This window comes from Phaseolus vulgaris, chromosome 8 (assembly GCF_051622355.1).
Source record: "Phaseolus vulgaris cultivar YP4 chromosome 8, ASM5162235v1, whole genome shotgun sequence".
NCBI classification, from domain to species: Eukaryota; Viridiplantae; Streptophyta; class Magnoliopsida; order Fabales; family Fabaceae; genus Phaseolus; species Phaseolus vulgaris.
The window spans coordinates 6,568,321-6,584,761 of NC_143505.1; the positions used below are offsets into that span (position 1 = coordinate 6,568,321).

The 16,441-nt window shown below is 41.0% G+C and overlaps 2 protein-coding genes and 1 pseudogene across 10 annotated transcripts in view; 1 reads left to right on the forward strand and 2 right to left on the reverse strand.

Annotated features, from left to right (window-relative positions):
- Nucleotides 1-690: 690 nt before the first annotated feature.
- On the forward strand, nt 691-8,320 carry LOC137824385 (uncharacterized). 2 transcript variants are annotated; one of them, XM_068630020.2, is made up of 7 exons: nt 691-801; nt 943-1,079; nt 1,195-1,280; nt 5,238-5,405; nt 7,213-7,323; nt 7,677-7,743; nt 7,904-8,320. In XM_068630020.2, the coding sequence occupies exons 2-7, from the start codon at nt 950-952 to the stop codon at nt 8,182-8,184; spliced, it is 843 nt and encodes a 280-aa protein (XP_068486121.1). In that variant the 5' UTR covers nt 691-801; nt 943-949; the 3' UTR covers nt 8,185-8,320. The 2 variants fall into 2 exon arrangements, with proteins under 2 accessions (XP_068486121.1, XP_068486122.1); XM_068630021.2 differs by having other exon boundaries at nt 691-790.
- LOC150025364 (uncharacterized) lies at nt 2,973-3,663 on the reverse strand (annotated as a pseudogene). The gene has a single exon (XR_016515157.1). The product of XR_016515157.1 is annotated as an uncharacterized LOC150025364 (transcript).
- Nucleotides 8,321-9,691: 1,371 nt separating the features above from the next.
- The window catches only part of LOC137826729 (uncharacterized), a 79,676-nt gene continuing 72,926 nt past the window's right edge, over nt 9,692-16,441 (reverse strand). For all 7 annotated transcript variants that reach the window (XM_090293538.1, XM_068632833.2, XM_068632835.2 and 4 more), the window contains one exon: nt 9,692-10,010. The gene's annotated coding sequence lies outside the window, so the exon portion shown is untranslated. The remainder of the gene's footprint in view (nt 10,011-16,441) is intronic.

Consider the following 16,441-nt stretch of genomic DNA (forward strand, 5'->3'; position numbering starts at 1 on the left):
ATCTCTTTTGGATCTACTTTTTCGGAATGCATTATTTTCTATTCTGAATTTTCATTTTCGGAATAAAAAGTATTTTCAAAATTTTTGAATTTGTGTTGGGTGCAGTTTCAAAAGTGTTGGGTGCAGGAAGCAATTGCCTAGAAAGAAACAGCCATACAATAGCGGAACTAAGAACACGGAAGTCCAAAAAACTGGCCCAATTTCTACATACCTACAAGTTGTAGAAAATATTTCTTCTTCCATGATTTCTTAGTAGTACACATATGAAGTGTTAGAAATATTTAAATTCTTCATAGATCAAAATTTTGAATAGTAAAATTTATAAATATATTTTAAATTCTATAATTATATCAGATTATGTAATTCATAAATATTCTTTATATTATAAGTTTTTTTATATTATTTTATTAAGATTATTTTTTGAAAATTTTGTAAATTAGTTCAATCAATCAATCATCTAAATTAAGACGTTGGTTATGAAAATATTAATTAAAAAAGAAAACACAAACTGTGAAAGTATTAATATTAACATCTATCCAACGTCCCAATAAGACTATTGTTTATTTATTTTAATATGAAGATTATTTTAACATTCACATATTAAATTAAGTATTTTTAAAAATTGTATCTGGCTTAAATCTTATAATTTATTTATTTATTTAAAAAGGACTAATATTACGATTACAAAATAATGTGCCAAAATTGTAGTTTAGAAAAAAAAAAGAACAACACAGGCATGTGCACGCTCGAGTAGCCCTAGCTCTGAACAACGAACACAACACAGTCGAAGGTATTGCCTTGGTATGGTCCATTTACGTTGTTCATCTTCTCGCTTTTTCCCCTCTTACCAACATCATTTTTTATCTCTGCACAAACACCAGAACCAGTGCATTCTTTTTCTTAATTGAGTATCTAACTACACTATCTCTGTTCCATTCACAGACCAAAGATGGTGCAGTGGCAGAGGCACATTTTGCCCTTCCTTCGTCACATTCACAAGCGAGTAGTGGATCACCACCATGCCAATCCTTCAGCTCCAAGCCTTGTAATTTCTCGCTTAGCCTCTTCTCTTTCACAAGGTTAAGACTTTTCTCTATTGCCCGTTTTTCGTGTTTTCACTTTTGTGGCCTTAGTTCTGTGAAAGTTATGGCTTTTAAGGGGTTCGTTAGGGTAAACCTTGCTTTGGTATTATAGGTCAGGTAGGGGGGAGAGCGTGGACAAGAACGACACCAACTTTGCCCTGTTTCTCAAGACCCATTTTTCTCTGTTTCCAACATCAGGTAAAATTCTGTTTTGATCGCTTGATCACTGGTATAGTAAAACTAAGGGTTTGTTTTGAATGACTTGTTAAATCATTTCGGCACTAAAATTTATGGTTTGGAAAAAGTCTTGCGGGCGTCCATTTGGGGTGTTTATACCCTGAGAGGGAGAGAGAAGTGGGACATGTGATGGTGATGTTGTGAAAGGAGAGATAAAGGGAAACAAGAGTGTCAAATGGGGTGTTTGGGGTTCTTTGGACAGACATTCAAATCACGAGTGCCATTTAAAGATAATTTTTGTCAAAATTAATTCTATCAAACTTTAAAATTAATGGATGCTAAGACACCTTCTTCACCTCTCCACTATAATAGTGGGAACTGGGCAGGGAGAGCATTTTCATGTACTATGATGAATTTTATGCTTCCAGCAATGATGTATGTAGTAATAATAGTAACCCAGTTGAAGGTAACTAGTGTATACTAAATAATTGCAATGGTTGTCTCTTGGAACTGAATAGCGGATTCTCAATGTTTTCAGTCTCCTTCAGAGAGGTTATATTCAGGCTAAAGATTCATCTGATTGAAAGTTAATAAAGCTACTCATAAAAGAGATTAAAAATACTCTTGTAGACAACATCGCAACCAAGGAAAATGCAAGGATTGACCTCTATGAGCTTTATGGGGGGAACTGATGTAAGAAATGTATTAAAAAACATTAAGTGAAGTAATATCGCATGGTTTGCCACACAATTTTTCAAAAGGTGAAATATGTTGCAAGTATGGAGTGGGAATGCAATTGAAGATATGCAGCATTAAGAGAGCAAAACACCAAAAAGAAGGAGGCAAATCCGATTGAAAAAAGAAGAGCCTGTGTAACATTTAAAAGATGTTGGTGTTTTTGCTCTACAATTCCATTTTGTTCAGGGTCTTTTTGAATAACCTTAACATGTTTTTCAAATTGTGTTTCAATATGATGAACAAAATTCTTAATATAAGCACGAGTTTCAGCCTTGTTAGCCATTAAAAAAGTCCATTTAAAATGGCTTTGATAATCTACAATAGTGAGGAAATACTTGTGACCATGCAGAGAAACTTTGGAACATGGTTACCATATATTAATCTGAATTAAATCAAAAGGATGAGATGTATAAGAATCACTTAAACTGAATGGAAGTTTCTTCTGTTTAGCATGATGACAGGTATTATATGTAAAATGTTGGTCACTGGAAATACAAGGATAAAGTTGCTGCATAGTTTTCAATCTATCATATGACAAGTGACCCATGCCAATATCCCAGAAATCGATAGGCTGAACATGACATTGTGGATGAACATGACAGATGACAGGGAAGAGGGGTGGGCAAGAGCAGTAGTCATGGTGTAAAGATTATCATTCACATCAAGTATACCAATCTTCTATTTGGTTTTCATATCCTGGATAACACAAGAATTTGAATAGAAAATGAGTTGACAATCAAGAGAGGTAACCAATTTAGATATCCAAATTAAATTGAAAGTGAAATCCGGAATATATAAAACATTACTTAAGTAAAAGGAGTCATTAAATTTGACAGTTCTAGAATGAGTGGCATGAACATGTGGACCTGTGGGAAATTTCACATCAATGGGATTAATAAGTGTATATGTAAGAAAATTAGAAAGTGAAGAGGATACATGGTGAGTAGCATCAGGGTCAAGGATCCAAGAAGTGACTTAATGTGAATGAACAGGATTGAAGGCAGAACCAGTATTTGAGGAAGAAGAAGGTTCTGTGGAGGGAGAAGTGATTGAACCAATTTGGTTAATGTGGGAAGAAGGAGCTGATTTGCCTTGAGTGGACTATTGTATTAAAGACATCAAGGCTTGATACTGCTGAGGAGTGAAATGAAAATCTTGAGTCTGAAGTTTGCTGGTGATCAGATTCAGTGGCCCCAATATAACCAGCCACAGTGTTGTTCACATGAGATTCTTTGCATTTTAAGACTTTTGTTCTGGAGGAAAACTGTTTCTGGTAACAAACTTCTACAATATGTCCCGTTCTCCCACAATCCGTTCTGATCTTATTGGTCTTAGTGGAGGAAATACATGTCCCTTTGTTGTCATTAGTGGAGGGGAAACCATGTTTCCAGTAGCAAATATTCTCAGTATGTCCTGACCGTGCATAGTGAGTGCAGTGAAGAGAGGGAGAAGAGGAGTTAACAACATTGTTTTTGGTAATAGCAACAACAAAAGTATTACCCATTAGTTGATGTTCTTGCTGCTGCGCAACATAAGAGAAAATCTTGGAAATAGGAGGAATTAACAGAAAAGAAAGCTTGTTACAGAGAGAAGAAAAAGAAAATAACAGAAAAGATGCCATGCCATGCAGCCATGTACAGTTACCCACAGCTACACAACCCAATCATGTGAGGTCATGCAAAACGAAAATATTAGTTAAGAAAAGCAGTTTGGCTGGCATTTTAGTGTTAAATGATGAGCGCAAATCCCTTGCTTCTATGGTTGCTAATCAAATCTCTCAATGGAGTTTGGTTTAACTTGGGTATCCTTTATGACAAAATCCAAAAGCTTTTCCTCTTTGGATCCGTTTATTCATTAGGTTTCTAAACATCTGGGTAATTTGAAAGGAGCTTATAATCTTTAGGTGGTTGAATTCCATCTTTCAGTTTAAATTGTTGAGCATTCCCCTCTAACATCTTTCCTGCTGCTTTGACTTTAGAAGTAAATTATACTAGAATTGTTCTGGTCTGGTATGGGTGGATTGAAGACTATGTGTTAAGTTGGTAAAGGTTAGATATGAATTTGTTCACTAGCCTTTACCTGATAGAATAGCCTTTGGGATATCGTATTATGGCCAAGTGAAAAGTTCAATCCTGTCTGGCAGTTCACTAGGCTTAAGTTAAATTTAAGCACAACGTTGGATGGGCATTTGTGCATTATCAACACTTCAAACTCCCAAAGGGCTTCCATGAGGAGGTGTGTTACTTACAAACCATTTTTGAGTTTTCACATAATATCTAAATTTTTTTGGATTAGTTGGCTCAAGTCAACAAAAAAAGATAAGATGGAAAGCAAATGGTTTTGGGTAAGTTAGTACAGGAGTCTGCAAACACGAGACACAAAAACCTTATTCTTTCCCAAAACATTTGGGCAAGATATTTGGGTTGGCTTCTCTGTCATTGAGGTCTTTCCATGCCTCTATAATATTCCCTCTTAACAGAATCACTCTATATTTTTTGTTTTCTTCAGGATTATTATATAATCTAGGAATTTAACTTTTGGTAATCTGAATCATAGCTAAACTCAAGACATACAATCTCTCTTAGAATATGTTAGTGTTTCAATTCAACTATTACAGTTCAGAGAATGTGATCCTCGACCCTTCCAGAGGCACAGGAGTCTGCAACCACATAGCTGCCGCAATAGTTGACAAAGTTGTAAGAAAAGGATTTGGGAAAGAATAATGTTTTTGAGGTTGGCCACCCGAATGTTTTGCTAAAGAATAAGTTTTTTTGGCTTCTCTTTTGTACTAGATACATGGTTTTTTAAGTGGGTTGGATGCTGTTAGTCTTAATTTCTGTTTTGTTGGTTCTTTTTCATTTTTTCTTTAATTAGTTGTCTTGTCAGGGATATCTTATCCTCCTATATTTGTATAGCACTTTTTTTTTCTTTATGAATTTCTTTTTTACGTCAAAACAAAATCACCTTCACAACAATTCTTGTTGCTGCTCGCTAAATTGTGCAAACACTTTCTTAGACTTTGTGATCATACTCAATTATGTTTGGAGATTTTAATAAACAGGTTTGTTCATATTTAATATTTCCCAACTCATCAAACTAAAACCTCGGGGGTTACTGAGCTAGTGTTATAAAATTCATAATTTTATGTCTCTCTATGATTGTTGGTGCTTTGCTACCCTGATCATACCCTCTTCTTAACCTCATCTTTTTTATTTTATTACTTGATTATATCCGTCTCAGGGAATTTCAAGCACCACTCCATTGCTGGCAAATTCATCTGAGGAAACACCTGTTTTGTCACCTTTAGTCCCAGTTTCATCTTTGGGTAGTTCAAAAGGTGAAGACCAGAAGCAGAAAGCTGTTACTAAGCCAGAAAAAGTTCAAGCAATATTAAAGGGAATAAAGCAGGTTTGAGATGCATATCACTGTTCATGATTGTTTGCTTTTGGTTTTCTTATATGCAGCAGTTGGTTTTCCTTCATCAAGAGGATGTTTGGTAGACCTGAACAAGTATATATTCAATGAATTTTGAATGAAATGATTCCAATTTTAAGTGGTGAAAAGTACAATATGAAAACTTGTAAACATTTAATATACCAGACATGGCAACATTGAAGAAGAAGTCTTTTAATTACTTAAAAAGTGAAACAGATTGTACTTTATTCATTTAGTATAATGCATGTGATGAATGTATTTAGAAATTTCACTATTCAATTTGTAGCATTCTCTCGCTGCTCCACAATGCTGTTCTGTGATTGCACCACTCCACGAGGTGCTATTGACAAGGCAAAAAATATTTTTAAAAAAGAAATAAATTTTATTTTAAGAATTAAACTAATTCAACTGCATGCTATTATGGAAACTGTTATTTTTTCCTTTAAAACCATTTCGAGAGTGGAGAAAGTAAATTAATTTGCTGTACTCTGTTACTGGACTAGTTTCATCTTTCCAAGTGCAACTGCCACTGCCAAACGCAAGAACTGCACCATCTTTACATCTTTGATATCATTTCAGAACTGCTATATATATGGCATAATAATGATGAAAAAGAGGTGAATATGTAAACCCAAATGACATACTTTTAAACAATTCTTTGTACTTCTACAACCAAGCTAATAAAGTACACTTATAACTGTTGATTGAACAATCAACAGTTGAGTGTTTTGACAAAGTCAAGTGCACGTGTAACTCCTAACTTTGGGTATAAGTCTAACCTAATTTTATAAAACTGGCTTGTAAATCAAGGTTTGGACCCACTCCACTTGTGTACTGTACTTTAGTCATATCACTAAACAATGTGAGACTAAGCCATCATCATTTAGGTAGCAAAACCAAGCCAATAAAGTGTAGTTATAACTGTTGTGACAAAATCAATCAAGTACATGTCTAATTTCTAATCTTTGGGTATAAGTTTAACTCAAGCTCATAAAAATGACTTATAAATCAATGTTTGCATCGTATACTCTACTTTAGTCATGTCTCCTTTGAGGTTACAATTTAGGCAATCCCCAATGAGGTTGTAACTTAGGCAAGTTAGGAGCGATTCCAACAGTAACAAATTCTGAAGTTAATTGCAATCTCAACTTTCAATATTTTAATCAGCAATTGTTTGTGCTGAATTGAATTCCTCTCACTTTAGAGGAGCTAAATCTATGGACATTTGCCCCCATGGGTGTCCAAATGATCCTAATCTGTTAGATAAATAAAAATATTAAGGTTGAACGTGTCTCTATATAACATTCAAATAATTATATTCCATTTTGCCCCCAAGTTTCTTAGTTCCCCATCCTAGTTCTACTTACCAATCTTTCTTTTACTGTATCTACTATATTGTTTTATTTCTCCATTTCTAACCTTTAATGTTCCCACACATTTGTGCGTTTGGTTTTCTAGCAAGCACTAATGCAGGCTCAAAGAAAACCATTGATTTGACAATATAAACAAGTATCAGTGTATCATTTTACAAGTATATTCAACATAGCTATAATAGGAGTATTAAAAAGTTATAATGCTTTATTTGATTTATGTGGTGCCCTTGCATAGTTTTTTTTAAAGAATCTTCTCTGTTATCAATTTTTGCGGACAAGTTAGAACATATTTTTTAAGCTATTGGAATACCTTGGCTTGATGTGTAAACTAAATGGATTGTTTAAGGGTCTGGTTCATGTCTGACTGATTACACTTTTTACATACCCTGTCTTCTATGGTATTTTAGAGTCCAAAGAAGGTCAACTTAGTTGCTGCTCTGGTTCGTGGTATGCTTGTTAAAGATGCATTGATGCAGTTGGAATTGACGATAAAACGAGCAGCAAAAACTGTTTATCAGGTAGTAACACCAGTTGTCTTTTACTGTCACCTTATTTGACAAGATTGCAAAATCTATAATTTTAATTGCTTTCAAAGTTCCTCTTTGAATGCATCAGATTTTAGTGATATTTTTTCTCAATATCTTTGCCCCATTTCCTGGCCATTTTACAACTTTCCCAATCATAACACCAATATAAATTCTAAAGTATCCTCGCTCTTCCATGCATTTTTGTCTGCATTTAACACAACAATTTATGATTATTTGGATTCGAGTTATGTTCATTTTGAGTGGAGAGAAAGGTTATATTCTATTACCTTCTATATGGTAAAGCAAAATTGGTAGCATTTGTTTTAAAATCCTACACATTGTAGGTTATTCATTCAGCCCGAGCAAATGCCTCTCACAATCACGGGTTAGATCCAGAACGTCTCCTAGTAGGTAATATTTTGAAGTTCAAAATTATTAGAAGTGAAGTCGTTTTGTTACATGAATTACAATAGAACATGGCAACATTGTTTAATCTATATAGCTGACCTCAACTAGTGATTCAAGGCTTAATTGTTCTATCTCTGATTATCCCGTTTGTTGTTTCTTACAGCGGAAGCATTTGTAGGAAAGGGATATTTCAAAAAGAGACTTGCCTACCATGCCAAAGGAAGATCAGGACTCATAATGAGACCAGAATGCAGGCTAACAATTGTAGTGAGAGAGATAACTGCGGAAGAAGAGGCTGATATAGCTAGGCTGAGAGTTCACAACTTCAAGAAACTAACTAAGCGGGAGAGACGACTTGTGCCTCATCAACTTATTGAGACCACTCCTGTTTGGGGCCGCAAAAGCAAATCTAGTGGTCAAAACTTGAGTGCTGCACCTGCATGAGCCTCACTTTGTTTCCAAGTTTTCATGCTTCATGGCATTTTGTGTAATAGATTATTCTTCTTGGTCATCACATAATATGGAACAGTTGAAATTTTTTTTGCCCTTGTTGCAAATGATAGAAGTTTGTGTTGGATCATTTTCAGTGTTATTCTCATTTAATAGCTTATTTTTCTTCCATCTAGGTACAAAAAAGGATATGCCCTGTTCAATCAGCAGCATGAGTTTGTTGTCTATTTTTTCTTCATCTGGTGAATCATCTAATGACAGTATCTAGTTGGTGCATATGATGGAGGTCATCTGATGGATGTCGTGTATTTTCTATAAAATCAACATGTACTGGTGGCTATTATTAAATGATACTGATGGTCATACACGATTTCTTTTCTCCTTCACCAAGTAATTACATAACGATGTTTTACAGTCGCAGTTTCGCCATAACTACGTAGCAAACATATTTCTTGATTCCAATTCAGGTATTTGTTTGTTTCTTCTTTTCTTCCTTTATATTACTTTTACGAACCAAAACACACAACAACCGTATTTTTCTTTTCTGCAAACAATTTTGTGTTGTTTATGACTCCTTTTGTAGTTCTATTATTGCACAAATCATAATATTCAAGGGGATCCAAGAGAAACTACTTTTAGAGACGTAAATTTTTTCTACAAAATTGTCATACCATTTTATGCGTCAAGGAGCAAAAGGAATTAAGAGAAACTTGATTTAATTTCAAATTATGTTTCATGATTCAAGTCACTTTCATACACAATATTAAAGTAAAGTATTTGAAGGAAAATGTTAAGACAACAAAAAAATACTTTAATATGTTGGGAAAACTATACTCAGATTTTAAATTTAACTTGTTGTATGATTTGATATACTTGCCAAATTCGCAACATTGATCCAAGAGTTAACTAATATTTAAGCTATAATGTATAAATGTAATATAACCACATTTGTTCTTTATTTTTTCTTTGTTGTAAAAACATAAACATCTCTTATGTCTTTATATTTTATTTTGATTCCTTTATTAATAAAAAAATAAAATTGTTATGTGTAAACAAATTCTACTAATAAAAAAATATTTAATAAAATTGTAAAACTAATCCAAATCAAACCAAACTGATTTGTTGTGGTTTAATTTGATTTGGTTTAAATTTTTTTATGTTCAAATTAAACTGTATGTAATTTTATATTTGATTCAAATGTATTTTTAATAAAAAATTAATGTCCCGAAAGAAAATAAAAAATATTATTGTCTTCCTTTCTAAAAGAAAAGAAGTGGTAACAAAATTGTGAGGAATTTTTGAGCAAATATCTCCTAGTCAAGGTGTAGAAAATAATAAATGAAATAATGGTGGCTTTTGCGGTTGCGTTGGTGGCTGTCTAATGAGAAGTTAAGTATGTTTTGTGAATTCATGAAGCCTAGGTAAACTATACAAGCTCTAATATTCTTGTTGATACAAAAATAATTAATAAAAAAAAGAAGATAAGGGACTGAACTCCAAATAACAGTAAATAATGGATGAACATAAAATTTATTAAGTCTCAAATCAAACACACTTTTTTGAAAAGGAGGGGTGGCAGAGATGACATTGTTACGAAGTTGAATCTTCAGAGTATTTAACTTCAGCAACTCACATACATACAGAACATATCTAACTTCATCACACACAACAGATGGCCATGTAGGTCCATCTTATTCATAATTGAATCACTTAAGAAGAAAAAACAGAGACATAAACTTTTGTTCATAATACTTGTACACAATACAGTTACCATCATTTTTCCCTCCACCTCTTATTGCAATGAACAAATCCCAGTTAACCTAAAAGAAATAAAGGCACAGTTATATATATCTTCAAGTTTAACTAATTTGTTTCAAATAAAGTAAGCCAATACAAGGACATGCAATGACAAAATGACAATTATATTCAACCCTTCTGATGTGACATGATGATGGGGTTGTTTTATGCAGTCCCTTAGTGTAAATAATTATGAAAGGATATCTTGTAAGCATTATCAAAGGTTCTGAATATTGTCAGTTTTATTATGCAGCTAATGGTTTTTATTCTGTTTTATTTAATCACTGATTTTAACTTCAATTTGGAGTGTTTTATATATGTTCCTGCTAGGAAGATGGGACCTAGAGAACTATTGAAGTCTTCTTCTCCTTCCTTCGGTCGGGCAGATGACTGGGTGACGAACTGGGATTCTTCTCGTCCTCCTGCTTATCCTTCGGCACTCGGGACTCGGTCGTCGGGTGAACACCGGATGGTGGGGGTACCTGCGAAGGCACTCCGACGCTCAAGTCAGTAAAGCAGGTGGTTAGCTCTCAGGTAGGTGAACAGTAATAATGACATCCCTTACTCCTTGAAATGCGTGCTATTTATATTATTCTAGTGGGCCTACCTTGTTGGGCCCGTTTATCGAGGTGGATACCGCTTAGGGTTGCATTACCTAATTCCTGGTGATGGATTAGCTTCACTGATCTTGGTTTGAGCGTTAATTGTAATGGGGTTCGGCCATCGGCCAAGCACTCGTGGCCTTCGGCCGTCTTGGCTGAGTCTTCGACGGTCTCGGTCTCTCGGCCAAGTCTACAAAAGGTCTCGGACCCTTGGTCTTTCGGCCAAGTCCTCAACGGGGTCTCAGCCTTCGGTCACTCGGGCAGGTTGACTGGGCATCGGGCAGCCAGGTGGGTCCCAGTCTCGCCCGGTACCGGTACACTTGCTCCCCAGGCTCAAGGGCAGATGTGCCAGATATGTCCGATGAGTCTTTGATGATGGGAGTCGGTCGGTCTCCCTTGGTCGCGCGGGCGTTTCATTTCTCGAGGTACGACATGACTAGGCGGCGTGACGTGACTTCAGGCGGCGCGACATGACGTGCATTGATGAGGGGTTTTTTGGGCGGGGGAGTTCGTGGGCCGTTAGATCTACAAGATCTAACGGTGGAGATTGGTTTGACGTTTCGCATTCCGAGGCCCATGGGCCCTATAAATAGGGGTCTACCAGCGTCGAGGTCCCTCATTTGCATTCGTGAGTTTTTTCTTGGCAGCCGAGTGATCATTCGCCCATTGCTGAGATCCGAGCGACTTCTCGCCCATTCTTACTAGGTTCGGTCTCGTCCATTTATTTACAAGGTTAGTGATGTCGACCGTGTCTCGGCCAACGTCTTCTTCGTCCGACCATTCTTCCCCTTCTCTCGGTCGCCCTCCCCGTTTTGAAAAGTCGTCGTCATCTTCCTCTTCCTCTTTTTCTTCTTCTTCCCCCTCCTCTGCCGAGCCTACCTCGGTTGGGGTGGCCGAGGTGTCGCCCCGGGTAGAGGTTGTAAGGGGGGATGTCTCGGCCAACGCTATTGATTGATCAGATTCTCTTCTGATGGATATCCCGGCTGATGTTGTTGGTCGGTCGGGCTCTCCCCTGGCAGCTATTCCTTTGGAGGATCTTAGCTGGGTGGATCCTCGAGTGGTCGAGATCTCGTCCCTCTATGGGACCGAGTTGTCTGTGGCCAAGTTCTTGGCCCGTCATCCGGTCTTAAAGGCGGAAGAGTACTCGAGTTACTTCGACGTCTTGCCTTGTGGGGTGGCCGAAAGCGTGTGTTTGGGGCGGCCAGGTGTTGGTCCCCCATTTTTTTATATGTATGCCTGTTTTTTCAAAGACCTTTATGTTTCTCTCCCTTTCGATGAGTTTACGATGGGCGTCCTTCGGACGCTTAACGTGGCTCCTACCCAGGTTCACCCGAATACCTGGGCGTCCCTTCAGGCCTTCCGCCTGTTGTGTGATGTTATGCGCCTTCATCCCTCCCCCTCTTGTTTCCTTTCTTATTATAAGTCTCACCCCGCCTAAAAGGCTGCTTGGCATTCTTTGGCCGGGCGGCCGGGTTTGGTGTTGTTTGACTCCTTCGCCCTCTCGTATAAACGTTTCAAAGAGAGGTTTGTGAAGGTCGTCATTCGTCCCGAGGCGACCCCCTTCTTTTTTGACTCAGCCGGTCGGTCGAGGTTCCCCCTATACTGGACTTAGAATCCCTGTGATTTCAAGGAGTGGCCGAGGCCGACCGAGGGTGAGGACGAGTTGGGGGTTCTTGCCCTTTTTGACGCCTTACCGAGGAAGCTTCCATGCTGGGGGCTGATCGGCGCGTATACCAAGTCTGCGCGATGGGCGGCCGTGAGGGGTATGTGTTTAGGCTTGTCTAGGGCGGTCGGTCTCTTTTAACTTGCGTGTGATCTAACTTGTTTATTAATTTTGTTTTGCAGAAATCATGGTTAACGAACGACCGGCGGCCGTTAGTGTACTTGACAAGCACCGCCAAAAAGCGGCCGAACGCAAGGGCCGTCGGAGTTTAGAGGTGATCCCTCCGCCAAGCGATACAGGGGCGGCTGGTTCCTCTCATAAGTCCAAGGGGCCGGTCGGCCCCTCCCACAGGTCCAAGAAACGTCCGAGGGACGTTAGCAACATTGCCACCACCACTCGATCACCCGGGTCAATGCCGACGCCCCCTCCTTCTCGGCGAGTGACAGCCGAGGCAGTGACAAGCTCGCCCGGTCCTTTGGTGCGCGGGGCAGCCGGGCCATCGGAAGTCGACGCTCGGGCAGCGCCCACCCCTTTCGACCTCTTGGGGGGTGGGTATCGATTTTCTCGAAGAGTTCGCGTCGCTATTCCAGATGAGGCCCGAGACTCCCTTCAAGACGTCTCCCCCTCGGACCTCCTAAAGAGTGGTTTTGAATTGATGTGCCGCTCGGTCGTCCTCTTTCAGAGTGGGCTTGTTGGCCGAGGAGGTGTCGGCCTTGGAGCACAAGCTGTCCGAGGCCAACCATGACTTGGAGCAATCTTTGGCTGCCAACACCACCCTATCGGCCCTGATTGCTACGGAGGCGGCCGAGAAGGAGTTGGCGTACAAGGAGGCGGCCGAGGCGAAGCGGCAGCTGGAGGCCGAGAGGTTGAGGGCGGCTGCTGAAATTGCCAAATTGAAGGAGCTGGTCGAGGAGAGAGATAAGCAGCTCTCTGCCTCGACCATTGAGATGGCCGCCCTTCAACATGCCAAGGAGCAAGCCGAGGCCGAGCTTGATGAAAACTATGAAGAGGCCGAGGAATTGCTGAAACAGTGCTTTGAAAGGGCCGTGCGTCAAGCGCACGTGCTTTATGGCGGACCGCCGACCACTGGTGAGTTTGACCTTGACTGTGAGGTCTACCAGGGTCGATTGATGCCAAGTGCTGAAGTGGCCGCCTTAACTGCTCAAGAAACTGAACCGGCTGCGACCGAGGAGGGGGAGGCTGAGGTTCGGGGTAAGGAGGTCGAGGCTGAGGAGGATGGATGCATTAATATTCAGGATTAGGTTTGCCTTTGGTCGGGTTGTGGCCTTTTCCTTTTTTAGCATCTTCCGAGGCTGGGGCGTGGCCTTCTTATTTTGTTTTTGATGTATCGCCCGGTGCTTTTTTCATTTTTATCAACACATCGTCCATCTTTTCTTTTATCAGAGTTTGGCATGAAATTTGAGAAGTTTTGAACAGTCGGCCAGCCATTCGTTCGGGCGCCAGCCATAAATTTTTGTTAAATTCTAGCAAGTAAAATGAGGGCGACCGGCCATAAAATTGGGAATGTTAATTTCGAGCAATCAAAATATGGGCGATCGGCCATAAAATTGGGAATGTTAAATTTGAGCAATTAAGATAAGGGCGATCGGCCATAAAATTGCGAATGTTAAAATTCGAGCAATTAAGATAAGGGCGATCGACCATAAAATTGCGAATGTTAAAATTCGAGCAATTAAGATAAGGGCGATCGGCCATAAAATTGCGAATGTTAAAATTCGAGCAAGTAAAATAAGGGCGATCGGCCATAAAATTGCGAATGTTAAATTCGAACAATTAAGATAAGGGCGATCGGCCATAAAATTGCGAATGTTAGATTCGAGCAATTAAGATATGGGCGATCGGCCATAAATTGCGAATGTTAGATTCGAGCAATTAAGATATGGGCGATCGGCCATAAATTGCGAATGTTAAAATTCGAGCAAGTAAAATAAGGGCGACCGGCCACTATTAACGAATGTTGGGTTCGTGCGCGTGAAGGGTGGGCGATCGGCCATTATTAGCGAATGTTGGATTCGAGCGCGTGAAATGTGGGTGATCGGCCACTATTAGCGAATGTTGGATTCGAGCACGTGAAATGTGGGTGATCGGCATACCGACACTTGCGATGTTATTCGAGCAAGTGGGCGTTCGGTGGGCCGGCACTTGCGATGTTAATCGAGCAAGTGGGCGTTCGGTGGGCCGGCACTTGCGATGTTAATCGAGCAAGTGGGCGTTCGGTGGGGCGGCACTTGCGATGTTAATCGAGCAAGTGGGCGTTCGGTATGTCGGCACTTGCGATGTGAATCGAGCAAGTGGACGTTCGGTAGAATATTTCCAACACTTTGATGAAAACGCCTCGTTAAAACCTCCTTGGTTGGGTGGGGAAAAAGTGCGTATTTTTATAGATTTTAGCTGTAATAGAACTTGAGGTGCGTGGCATTCCACGTCCTCGGTACATTTTTTCCTGAAAGCCATTCTAGATGATAGGCTCCTCCTTGTGCGACTTCTCGGATTCGGAAAGGCCCCTCCCAGTTGGATGAGAATTTCCCTTCATTTTTTCTGGCGTCGCTGCGCATTCTCCAGACGAGATCACCCTTTTGGAAACATCTCGGCCGGACTTTGGTGTTGTACCGTCTGGACGCCCTGGCTTTGCAGGCAGCCTCTCGAATCTTGCTTTTGTCACGCATCTCACTTACCAGGTCGAGGTTGACCGCTAGGCTTTCCTCGTTTAGGGTGAGATCGAACATCTGCCGTCGTATGGTGGGCTTGGCCACCTCAACTGGGATCATTGCCTCGGTCCCGTACGTCAGGCTGTAGGGTGTCTCTTGTGTGGTAGTTTGGGGGGTGCACCTGTACGCCCAAAGTACCTCGATCAGCTCCTCGGTCCATCGACCCTTTGCTTTGCCCAGACGCTTCTTCAGTTCGTTGAGTATGACCTTGTTGGCGGCCTCGGCCTGCCCATTGGTTTGTGGGTGTTCCACCGAGGCCATGATGGACTTGATGCCCAGGTCGTCATAGAAGGACTGCAGGCCTCGGTCGATGAACTGTCGGCCATTGTCAGTTACTATTGTGTGCGGGACGCCGAATCGGCAGACTATGCTCCTCCATACGAAGTTTTGTACATTCTTCGCCGAGATGGAGGCGAGGGGCTCGGCCTCGATCCATTTGGTGAAGTAGTCGACTCCCACCAGGAGGAATTTGGTCTGCCCCTTCCCTGGGGAGAATGGACCGATAATGTCCAGCCCCCACATGGCGAACGGCCACGGGGAGATGATGCTGTGCAGTTCTTCCGGCCTGGTGTGGAGGAGGGGGCCGAATTCTTGGCACTTGGCACATTTCTTGACGTATTCAGCACAGTCGCCCTGTACGGTCGGCCAGTAGTAGCCGGCTCTCAAGATCTTGGCGGCCATAGTCCTTGCCCCGGCGTGATTTCCGCAGACTCCTTCATGGATCTCGGCCAGGATGTACTCGGCCCTTTTGTTGGTTATGCATTTTAGCAGGGGGGTTGAGTAGCCTTTCCGATACAGGTCTTTGTTGATCATGGTGTACCGGGCGCATTGTTGCTTCATCGCCTTCTCTTGGTCGGCCGTGCACGTGCCGTCCGTCAGGTATTGGATGACGGGTGTCATCCAGTTGTCGGCCTCAGCCTCTTCTTCTTCTACAACTAGACACTCGGCCTCGGCCTCTGTCACACTCGGGTGTCTCAGCCATATTTGTATGACCGACCTCTAATGGCTCTTCTTTTTGGCGACCGAGAGCTTGGACAGGATGTCGGCCCTCTTGTTGTCCTCTCGCGGTATGTGTTGCAAGGGTGCTTTGCTGAAGCGGGCGATACTGTTTTTGGCCGCGTGGTAGTATCGCTGCAGCAAAGGTTCTTTAACCTCGAAGTCTCCATTGACTTGGCCGACCATCACCTGGGAGTCGCTTTTGCATGTAACCTCGCGCGCTCCCATGTCGTAGGCTAGGTTTAGCCCGGCCAGCAAGGCCTCGTACTCGGCCTGGTTGTTGGTCGCCCGAAATCCGAACTGGAGGGCTTGTTCCAGGAGGAGGTCGCCCGGCCCCTCTAGGACAACTCCCGCTCCACACGCTGTTTTATTTGAGGAGCCGTCTACGTAGAGAGTCCAACCGGCCGAGAGGGTGGGCAATGGTGTCAGCTCGGCCGAAAAGTCGACCAAGCATTGAGACTTGA